This window comes from Notolepis coatsorum (genome assembly GCF_963971535.1).
Source record: "Notolepis coatsorum genome assembly, chromosome: 14".
NCBI lineage: Eukaryota > Metazoa > Chordata > Actinopteri > Aulopiformes > Paralepididae > Notolepis > Notolepis coatsorum.
This window is the reverse complement of record NC_140178.1, coordinates 51,151,682-51,164,060: the sequence shown is the minus strand read 5'-3', so window position 1 is coordinate 51,164,060 and position 12,379 is coordinate 51,151,682. Positions and strand designations below refer to the sequence as shown.

General features: G+C 46.8%; 1 protein-coding gene across 2 annotated transcripts in view; it reads right to left on the bottom strand.

The window, feature by feature from the left end:
- The window catches only part of ap5z1 (adaptor related protein complex 5 subunit zeta 1), a 48,080-nt gene that overhangs the window by 27,631 nt on the left and 8,070 nt on the right, over positions 1 to 12,379 (bottom strand). For both annotated transcript variants that reach the window (XM_084328225.1, XM_084328226.1), the window contains exons 3-6: positions 11,520 to 11,706; positions 9,715 to 9,865; positions 9,024 to 9,136; positions 793 to 967 (exon numbers count right to left, since the gene is read on the bottom strand). In XM_084328225.1, coding sequence (XP_084184351.1) covers positions 793 to 967; positions 9,024 to 9,136; positions 9,715 to 9,865; positions 11,520 to 11,706 — 626 coding nt within the window. The remainder of the gene's footprint in view (positions 1 to 792; positions 968 to 9,023; positions 9,137 to 9,714; positions 9,866 to 11,519; positions 11,707 to 12,379) is intronic.

Below are 12,379 nucleotides of genomic sequence, written 5' to 3'. Positions count from 1 at the left end.
AACGTTAGCTGAGGTAGCAACGGTAATCAGTGGTATCGCTCGTTGCACTCTGTGCACTTTCGATTCTCTATGTACACCGCCACACCTTGTCCAATCCGATCACAGCCTAGAATAGGAACATTTCCCTTGTACAAAAATCCAATACTGAGAATCTTCTGGGGGATGTTTATGATTATTTTCACTCCAAGTCACATCTGATTCAACATGTCAGTGCCAAAGCGTAGTGGACGGGTACATACGTATATACAACCAGGCAGCAGCAAAGGGGGTGTTGTGATGTGGGCTTGTCAAGCCCGTTCAGACATGTAATGTGATACTGGGCTACACTGTACAAATACATACGACTCCTGTTATTACTCGGACATCAGATTATTCAGCAGGTAAAGCTGACATGCAGTAACGCTCTTTGGCCACCGGTTCTTCAATGAGCAGTAAATACACTACTGTGAAGCGCTGTATGTTCAGGTTGAAATATTTGTAATAAATACATGAAAATAAACATGTTTAAATATAATCATCATTCAATTGTTTTATATGTACCCGTTTCATTTTGTTTGAGTATTTACTATTTGTTTTTCCTTGTAAGTAATGTCCGTTGATGGGATGGAAGAAAGGGGGGGGGGGGGTAAGGGAGTTTCCAGGGAATGCTGGGATTGACTTGAGATGAGGGTTGAAGTTACATTTTCCTGACCATTTATGTAAATGCTTTGTTGACTTCTGAATAGAAATATCCAGCAAGAAAAAAAGGTTTAGGGTTGAAGGTCACAATCATGTTGTGGAATCCCATCATACCTGCGTCCGCGGTGGTGCTGCCGTCGGAAACAGAGTGGTATGTGAGCATCCAGTGCCGCAGCAGGGAGAAGGAGAACATGTTCATCCACTGGTCCTCACTGAAGCCCTGGCCCACACACAGCACTGTGAAGAAGTCCCCCGATACTGTTCCATCCAGCTCCGCTGTGGGCCCCGGCTGCACACGAGGCAGGCGCACACATACACATACACACACACACACACACGAGGCACACACACACACACGAGGCACACACACACACGCACGCACACACACACACACACACACACACAAACATGAGGCGCACACACACACACACACAGACACACACATAGACAAACATGAGGCGCACACACAGAAACAGACACACACATAGATGGACATGAGGCACACACACAGACAGACATGAGGCACACACATAGACAGACACACAGACAAGACAGTGAGACACACACACATGCACAGAAAACTCACACTGAAATTTGCTATTGTAAATTATTACCAATTACTACTTCATAACATTACTAATGACTAACCAAAATTGTATTGTATGACTACTCAGTGACATATAGGGTCATTTCCAATACTTGTCCAGGGTTTCCCCCCAGACACATTGTCAGGCCTGGTGGTATGTGTGATTTACTTAGTGGTACATCCAAATGAGGGTCAAGAACACTGATCTCAGACCTGCCGTCTCCTGCAGTGGTACATCCAAATGAGGGTCAAGAACACTGATCTCAGACCTGCCGTCTCCTGCAGTGGTACATCCAAATGAGGGTTAAGAACACTGATCTCAGACCTGCCGTCTCCTGCAGTGGTACATCCAAATGAGGGTCAAGAACACTGATCTCAGACCTGCCGTCTCCTGCAGTGGTACATCCAAATGAAGGTCAAGAACACTGATCTCAGACCTGCTGTCACCTGTAGTAGTACATCCAAATGAGGGTCAAGAACACTGATCTCAAACCTGCTGTCTCCTGCAGTGGTACATCCACATTCACTGTATGCCCTGGTATGTATGTGATGAATAAACTCTTGAATCTTGATCCAAATGAAGGTCAAGCACACTGATCTCAGACCTGCCGTCTCCTGCAGTGGTACATCCAAATGAAGGTCAAGAACACTGATCTCAGACCTGCCGTCTCCTGCAGTGGTACATCCAAATGAAGGTCAAGAACACTGATCTCAGACCTGCCGTCTCCTGCAGTGGTACATCCAAATGAAGGTCAAGAACACTGATCTCAGACCTGCCGTCTCCTGCAGTGGTACATCCAAATGAAGGTCAAGAACACTGATCTCAGACCTGCCGTCTCCTGCAGTGGTACATCCAAATGAAGGTCAAGAACACTGATCTCAGACCTGCTGTCACCTGTAAGGCGTTCACGTTGTAACAATAGATGTCGCTGGTGAACTGTCGGGTCGGGGGCCAGGTAGGAACACACTGAAGGGTCGGGGGCCAGGTAGGAACACACTGAAGGGTCGGGGGGCCAGGTAGGAACACACTGAAGGTCGGGGGGCCAGGTAGGAACACACTGAAGGGTCGGGGGGCCAGGTAGGAACACACTGAAAGTCGGGGGCCAGGTAGGAACACACTGAAGGGTCGGGGGCCAGGTAGGAACACACTGAAGGTCGGGGGCCAGGTAGGAACACACTGAAGGTCGGGGGGCCAGGTAGGAACACACTGAAGGGTCGGGGGGCCAGGTAGGAACACACTGAAGGGTCGGGGGCCAGGTAGGAACACACTGAAGGGTCGGGGGCCAGGTAGGAACACACTGAAGGGTCGGGGGCCAGGTAGGAACACACTGAAGGTCGGGGGCCAGGTAGGAACACACTGAAGGTCTGGGGCCAGGTAGGAACACACTGAAGGTCGGGGGCCAGGTAGGAACACACTGAAGGTCGGGGGCCAGGTAGGAACACACTGAAGGGTCGGGGGGCCAGGTAGGAACACACTGAAGGGTCGGGGGGCCAGGTAGGAACACACTGAAGGGTCGGGGGGCCAGGTAGGAACACACTGAAGGTCGGGGGCCAGGTAGGAACACACTGAAGGGTCGGGGGCCAGGTAGGAACACACTGAAGGTCGGGGGGCCAGGTAGGAACACACTGAAGGTCGGGGGCCAGGTAGGAACACACTGAAGGTCGGGGGGCCAGGTAGGAACACACTGAAGGGTCGGGGGGCCAGGTAGGAACACACTGAAGGGTCGGGGGGCCAGGTAGGAACACACTGAAGGTCGGGGGCCAGGTAGGAACACACTGAAGGTCGGGGGGCCAGGTAGGAACACACTGAAGGTCGGGGGGCCAGGTAGGAACACACTGAAGGTCGGGGGCCAGGTAGGAACACACTGAAGGTCGGGGGGCCAGGTAGGAACACACTGAAGGGTCGGGGGCCAGGTAGGAACACACTGAAGGTCGGGGGGCCAGGTAGGAACACACTGAAGGTCGGGGGCCAGGTAGGAACACACTGAAGGTCGGGGGCCAGGTAGGAACACACTGAAGGTCGGGGGCCAGGTAGGAACACACTGAAGGTCGGGGGCCAGGTAGGAACACACTGAAGGTCGGGGGGCCAGGTAGGAACACACTGAAGAGAGTCCCCCAGGTCGGGGGCCAGGTAGGAACACACTGAAGGTCGGGGGCCAGGTAGGAACACACTGAAGAGAGTCCCCCAGGTCGGGGGCCAGGTAGGAACACACTGAAGGGTCGGGGGCCAGGTAGGAACACACTGAAGGTCGGGGGGCCAGGTAGGAACACACTGAAGGTCGGGGGGCCAGGTAGGAACACACTGAAGGTCGGGGGCCAGGTAGGAACACACTGAAGGTCGGGGGGCCAGGTAGGAACACACTGAAGGTCGGGGGCCAGGTAGGAACACACTGAAGGGTCGGGGGCCAGGTAGGAACACACTGAAGGGTCGGGGGCCAGGTAGGAACACACTAGGGATGCCCCCCGGACCCCGGTTTCAAACGGGAACCGGTACTATATTAGAAAATACCGGAGTATTTATAAGCTCCGACGTCCTCGGTACTGCTATCGATACTCTAGAGAAATTATTATTATTATTATTATTATTTAAAAGTTGCAAACGATCTCTCCTCTCTCTGTCTCTGCACGAGAAGCGAGCCGCAGCGAGTCATTATTACACACACTCCTCGCGAGTCGCTCGCTAGTAGTGCTACACATACGGGTACTCCTTAATGAAAGTGCTGTCCCCGACGCCCGTGCTGAAGCGCGCTGCACACAGACACAGACAGCTCTGCCTCTGCATGCACTGAGTCGTGATGGCGGATAGAGCGAAGCGTTCTAAAGTTTGGATATACTTTACAAGGGTCAATGCTGACAACGCACGTTGCCACAAGTGCAACAAAACATTTGCCAGTAAGGGTGGCAATACGAGCAACCTATCAAAACATTTGTTGGCAAAACACGATATTAGTGTGCAGAAATGCACCGTATTCGACTGCCTTGCGCGCAGTGGTCCATCTGCATCCACGTCCACTGCAGCCGGTAAGCCAAGATACGGAGTTTCCTAGGCTAATAACGAATTATTGCAAATAGGCTAATAAACAAAATAATTGTTTAGCTACAAATACTACAATCTAAAAACGTTTTATAGATAGTCAAGTTGAGGCGTCAGCCACCAATGTGTCCCAGGCCAGTGAGCCCAGGGCCACCACACATCCTCCCTCTACCTCCACCACCCAAAGTCCCTTCACCCTAGCAGCTAGAGGAAGGATGACAGAGGATAGGGTGAACGAGTGTCACAGGGCTGTGACAAAGTTTGTTGTCAAAGGCCTGCACCCCTTCTCTACAGTGGAGTCCAAGAGCTTTAGGTAACAACTAATCATTCAGTGTATATCGTTTTTTTGTATACATAGTTGTCTAACTTGTTTGTTGTTGTTGTTATAATATAAGTTATTATTGAAGCAGCTATTCCCACCACTCCACACAAATTTACAATAATTCAATAATTTCTAATCTTTACTGTAGGGAGATGACCAATGCTCTCAACTGCAAATATACCCCTCCCTGCATAAATTATATTTATTTATAATACTTATTTATAAAGTTGTATAAATAATAAAGCAATGTCGATTCTGTTCTTAATTAATTGTCTTTTTTTCAAAAAGAACCGATAAGAGTATCGATAAAGTACCGAACCGTTAAGCAGTATCGATAAGAGTAGTACAGGGCTGTACGTTAACTTTTTTTGCACATAGCACTGGTGCTACAGAGGTTGATAGTTTTGTAGCACAGGCCAAAATCTTGTAGCACGAGTATAAAACGTCTCTAAAATCTCTAAAAACAACCACAAGTAGTGCAGTTCATTACTTAAATAGGTATGTGACTGGCAAGGGACATGAATCTTGCATACAGGGCACACAAAATCCAAACTTTAACAAGAAATGCTTTTAGACAAATTCTCTCTTTATTTGCCCATAATGTAAAACAAAAAGAACAAGGACATAACCATATAACCGATATGAAGCAGTCCGAGACCAGGCAGCGCTGGTGTGGACTCAGATTACAGGGAAAGCTAGAAACCAACCTAGAAACACCTATAAACCAACATAACAAATAGATATAATGCATACAAACACCTGTACATATTTGTGGAACCAAATAAATAAATGTATTATTATTATTATTATTATTATTATTCGTGTGTGTGTGCGTGCGTGTGTGTGTGTGCACTGCACACGTGTCACAGTTCCAGCATCATGTCTGCTGGCCACTTTTTCAGATCCACACACACACACACACACACACACACACACACACACACACACTATTGCATTAATCAGAACTAAGTACAAGGAACTCTGCATGAATGAAAAGGGCTTTATAAATTAAATTAATTATTATTATTATTATTATTACCTTATTTGCATATTGTCTCGTTATTAGATAGATAGATTGATTGATAGATAGATAATTAATACTTTATTGATCCCGGAGGGGAATTTAAGTAGCCATACGATGGAGTTCTTTTTACAGAGTAAAATTAGCGGCTTAAATTTAGTGAATAGCATTTCTTCCTTGGCGATGCAATATGTCACATTCATCTTAAACTTTACCTCACGGAGATCAGCATCATCCGCTCTGGTCGTGTTTAGTCAGCGAGTGCAAGAGGGTGCCGGCCCGCTCAGGAGTTTATTTAGCGTTGAAGGCATCCTGGGCAAGAACGTGTCGATGGGACGTATTGTGTTTATTAATGTTATCCCTTTTTAGGATATTGTTACCCGCGACATAGGGATTCTCTGATCGGATCTTTTCCGGAGTCTCCCGGCACCAGTGACAGAATAATAATAGCTGTGCTTCCTCATTAAAAAATATCCACGGAAAATCATTTTCCCACTCTGCGTTATATCTGTACATCTTGTTAATCTTCTCCTTTTGTCTCGTTTCTATTAACGGTGGTCCCTCTCGGGCTCGTTTGGGGTTTTGATCTTGTACTTCTTTTGTTGGATTTAATACCTTAAAAAAGCGCTTCATCTTGTCGAAGTCACCCAGTCAGTGTACATTGAGCTCGCAATTTAGTCGCGGGGATATTGTTCGCTAGGGATTATGGGATTTGGTGTTTGATTATGGACTCTAGGCGAGACGGGACATTGTTTTTAATCGCACGAGACTACAAGTACCAAGTGGATAGCGTGGCGCTGTGGTCCATTCAATTTACCGTCACACTTTATTTTTTTTTGCTTGCGCCACGGGCCATCGCACCAGTGCTACTAAAGTCAATTCATTCATCGCACAGACTGACGTCAGTGTCGCACGTGCGATATATATATCGCACTGTACAGGCCTGTAGTAGTATCGATAAAAACCTAACGATACCCATCCCTAGAACACACTGAAGGGTCGGGGGCCAGGTAGGAACACACTGAAGGTCGGGGGCCAGGTAGGAACACACTGAAGGGTCGGGGGCCAGGTAGGAACACACTGAAGGTCGGGGGCCAGGTAGGAACACACTGAAGGTCGGGGGCCAGGTAGGAACACACTGAAGGTCGGGGGGCCAGGTAGGAACACACTGAAGGGTCGGGGGCCAGGTAGGAACACACTGAAGGTCGGGGGCCAGGTAGGAACACACTGAAGGGTCGGGGGCCAGGTAGGAACACACTGAAGGGTCGGGGGCCAGGTAGGAACACACTGAAGGTCGGGGGCCAGGTAGGAACACACTGAAGGTCGGGGGCCAGGTAGGAACACACTGAAGGGTCGGGGGCCAGGTAGGAACACACTGAAGGTCGGGGGCCAGGTAGGAACACACTGAAGGTCTGGGGCCAGGTAGGAACACACTGAAGGTCGGGGGCCAGGTAGGAACACACTGAAGGTCGGGGGCCAGGTAGGAACACACTGAAGGTCGGGGGCCAGGTAGGAACACACTGAAGGGTCGGGGGCCAGGTAGGAACACACTGAAGGTCGGGGGCCAGGTAGGAACACACTGAAGGTCGGGGGCCAGGTAGGAACACACTGAAGGTCGGGGGCCAGGTAGGAACACACTGAAGGTCAGGGGCCAGGTAGGAACACACTGAAGGAAACCCTGCTGTTCAGCGACTCTATGCTGAACTGTTAACATGTTTGTGTTGATTTGCATCTAAAACTCACATCTGGGATATAAACACAGACACAGCTAATGTTAGAGTGACACATAAATCTAGGTCATAGTTTCTGAAACTTTTCAAGTCAGCGACTCAAATTACATTTTCGTTTTCTTGTGACCCAGGCTCACTGAAACATATCACAAACATGTTACTACTGTTGTCACGTGACCCAGGCTCACTGAAACATATCACAAACATGTTACTACTGTTGTCACGTGACCCAGGCTTACTGAAACATATCACAAACATGTTACTACTGTTGTCACGTGACCCAGGCTCACTGAAACATATCACAAACATGTTACTACTGTTGTCACGTGACCCAGGCTCACTGAAACATATCACAAACATGTTAGTACTGTTGTCACGTGACCCAGGCTCACTGAAACATATCACAAACATGTTAGTACTGTTGTCACGTGACCCAGGCTCACTGAAACATATCACAAACATGTTACTACTGTTGTCATGTGACCCAGGCTCACTGAAACATATCACAAACATGTTAGTACTGTTGTCACGTGACCCAGGCTCACTGAAACATATCACAAACATGTTACTACTGTTGTCACGTGACCCAGGCTCACTAAAACATATCACAAACATGTTAGTACTGTTGTCACGTGACCCAGGCTCACTGAAACATATCACAAACATGTTAGTACTGTTGTCACGTGACCCAGGCTCACTGAAACATATCACAAACATGTTAGTACTGTTGTCACGTGACCCAGGCTCACTGAAACATATCACAAACATGTTAGTACTGTTTTCACGTGACCCAGGCTCACTGAAACATATCACAAACATGTTACTACTGTTGTCACGTGACCCAGGCTCACTGAAACATATCACAAACATGTTACTACTGTCGTCACGTGACCCAGGCTCACTGAAACATATCACAAACATGTTACTACTGTTGTCATGTGACCCAGGCTCACTGAAACATATCACAAACATGTTACTACTGTTGTCACGTGACCCAGGCTCACTGAAACATATCACAAACATGTTACTACTGTTGTCACGTGACCCAGGCTCACTGAAACATATCACAAACATGTTACTACTGTTGTCACGTGACCCAGGCTCACTGAAACATATCACAAACATGTTACTACTGTTGTCACGTGACCCAGGCTCACTGAAACATATCACAAACATGTTACTACTGTTGTCACGTGACCCAGGCTCACTGAAACATATCACAAACATGTTACTACTGTTGTCACGTGACCCAGGCTCACTGAAACATATCACAAACATGTTACTACTGTTGTCACGTGACCCAGGCTCGCTGAAACATATCACAAACATGTTACTACTGTTGTCACGTGACCCAGGCTCACTGAAACATATCACAAACATGTTACTACTGTTGTCATGTGACCCAGGCTCACTGAAACATATCACAAACATGTTACTACTGTTGTCACGTGACCCAGGCTCACTGAAACATATCACAAACATGTTACTACTGTTGTCACGTGACCCAGGCTCACTGAAACATATCACAAACATGTTACTGTTGTCATGTGACCCAGGCTTATTGAAACACATCACAAACATACCAAAGAATGACCGTGACCCATTTTGGGTCCCGACCCATAGTTTAAGAAACCGGGATGTAGGTGGTTTACCTGACGACCTCTGGGACTTGTAAAGAATCCTCCCGAGGAGACTCCGCCTCCATGCTGGGTGCTGGCGTAGCGCAGCCAATCAACAAGCTTCTTACTCAAGACAGTCACATGATCTGTAGTCAGAGACACACATTTGGTCTCGAGAAAGAAACCGTCTGTCTGTCTGTCTCTCTCTCTCTCTAAACAGTTCATGTGTACCAGCAGGTAAGGTAAGATATATATTATATGGTAAGGTAAGATAAGGTAAGGTAAGAGATATATTATATAAGGTAACACAAAAATGAAAGGTATAGATATTATAAGACGAGATATATGATGAGATAAGAGATACAGTATATACAGTAAGATAAACTATATTATAAGATAATATATGATATGACAACTTTACTATCCCTGAGAGGAAAGTGTATTGCAGCATTACACTGCAATGAAATTACCCCTACTGTGTGTGTGTGTGTGTGTGTGTGTGTGTGTGTGTGTGTGTGTGTGTGTGTGTGTGTGTGTGTGTGTGTGTGTGTGTGTGTGTGTGTGTGTGTACCTTCAGTAAGGCTCTCTGGGCTGTGTGTGAGCACTGTGTTGATGACAGGCAGGGTGTGTGTGTGTGTGTGTGTGTGTGTGTGTGTGTGTGTGTGTGTGTGTGTGTGTGTGTGTGTGTGTGTGTGTGTGTGTGTGTGTGTGTGTGTGTGTGTACCTTCAGTAAGGCTCTCTGGGCTGTGTGTGAGCACTGTGTTGATGACAGGCAGGGCGTGTGTGACAGAGTGAGCCGGTCCTTCAGAAGGCCGTACCTCCAGAGCTCTCAGGAGCCGAGAGCAGAGAGACGACAAATCGCTCCCAGAACCTGTCTGTATGAGAGGGAGGGAGAGGAAAAAAGGGGGGGTAGACAGAATGTGTGTGGGTGGGGGGGAGTGGAGGGTGGGGGGGAGTGGAAGGGATGGGTGATGGGACAGGAGAGGGAAGAAGACAGAAAGAGATTGAGCACAAACATTTCATTTAATTTCCACAAGAAAATATGTAGTCACATTGTGTGGCTTAGAGACACAGGTATATTGGTTTAGAATAGCAAGCAATGGGCTTTATTTATCTAGCACTACAATGGTACTAATATAATATCTATTATAATATAGTAAGTGCAACACAAGTGCAAATTCACAATAGCTATGACCTTTTTGGGATAGGCCACACCTCATTTTAGTCACACACACACACACACACTAGAGCTGCCGCGATTACCGCATTACCGCGGTATCGCTGTTACATCACGGCCACCGCAGAGTAGGCTGAAATGCTGAATACCGCGTCACCGCTGTTTTTTATAATAATAATAATAAATTACCCTCCTCTCGTTGGGCTTGCGGCTCTGCAGATATACCCTACTTCTCTATCGAGGTTCCAAGCGACCCTATTGGGTACCAGAAAAGTCACGTGAAACATTGCAGACCACTGATTGGTCAGAAGAGAGACGCGTCACACGTTTTTTACGTCCTGAATGTCAGCTCATCACAACACTGCTAATAACGTTAGCTTTAACTCTCCGCCGGAGTGGACTACCATCGCTCTTCAGGAGTACTAAACGAGACATAATGATTTTACTGTCTGCAACGAATGTTATAATAAAAGCCCTTCGTTCTATACACTTGTCTGATTGAAAACTTTATTAACAGACCGCAGAATGGGACAACTCAGCACGCTCTGAGCAAAGAAAGGAACTGAGATATGAATATGACTGGGGTGTATTGCTTATGTATTGTATTGAGTATTGCTTGCCTTGCTATCGTCCGGTAAATACGCTGATGTTATTGAACGTATAACTATATAATGTTAATGCCACAAAACGAATGCCTTTATTATAAAGTAGTAAATTTATAGTAATAATAATAAGAAAGGGTCGGGGGGGTAACCAGCCCTGCCCGCGACACCGAGTGAACTGCGCACGACCAGAGTTTCACTTTCAATAACTAATGCGTGCTTGCCGAATCCCAAACAATATTCATGCTGCAAAGTCATCCTCTAAAGATAGACATTTAGACTAGAGGCAGGCTATATGCTATAAAGAGTAGACTACTACTAAAAAAAAATGCATTCAAACTTTATTTTTTTTTATTTTTTGTGTGCGTGCGGTAATAACCGCGCGGTAGGAAATATTTTGCAAATTTGTGCGGTAAGGAAAACAGCAATACCGCGGCAGCTCTAACACACACACACACACACACACACACACACACACACACACACACACACACACACACACACACACACACACACACACACACACACACACACACACACACACACACACACACACACACACACACACACACACACACACACACACACACACACACACACACACACACACACACACACACACACACACGTCTGAATTGAATATCTATCAAATTAGTTTTGGCCCATTCAGTTTCCTTCAATAATCTATGTGAATGAAAATAGTGCCAAACGAGGCCCAATGTGAGTGTCTTTGATCTTCCCACTACTGACCCGTGAGAGCAGCAGGGCAGCAGCATGGTTGTTCAGCAGGCTATTGGGCTCCAGCAGGTTGCAGTTCCATTCCTGTCCAGAGGGCGGCAGTGTCTCCCTTAGAACAGCCGAGATCAGTACCTGGTGCTGCTCTGCTGAGGAAGACAGCAGAAGGGACAGCAGGCGCTTCTGGAGGTCTGCAGGAAGCCTAGGATCCACAAACACACAACAGTGTGTAGGTCAGTGTGTATAGCATGGTTCTAACACAGAATGTGTCGGTCAGTGTGTATAGCATGGTTATAACCCTGCTGAGGTTAGGGCTTTTGATTCCCACTGGGGCTACCCATACTGAAAAGAAGGACCACTGCTTTCAGGCAGTGGTAAACACATGGCAACTTTTCTTTTTTTATTTATTCATTGCCTTTTCATCTCTTCTCCCGTCCCCCAATTTAGTTGTTATGCCAATTCCCTCCTGGTCGTTGTGCTACCCTACTGTCTGTCTTGAGAGGGTGTAGCCTACCACATGCCTCCTCCAATACATGTGGAGTCGCCAGCCGCTTCTATTCACCCGACAGCTAGGGAGTCTCACTGGGAGAGCATAGAGCCATATGGAATCCGCGCGGACGGAATCGCGGAATTGAGCAATAAAAATGGAATCAACAAAAATGGAATCAACTATAATTTTCTTTTTTTTTTTTATGTTGTGGGACTTGTACAGCACTTTGTTCAACTTTGTCAATGCTGTAAAGTTTAAACCTTTTTAAATCTTAGACAAACAAAAACTTTGCTTTCATGAAATATTGTAAGCCGTCATTTGAGGCTTTATAAAAGCAGCACAATAAACACAAATCTGTCAGTGCCGAGTCCGACCTCATCTTAAA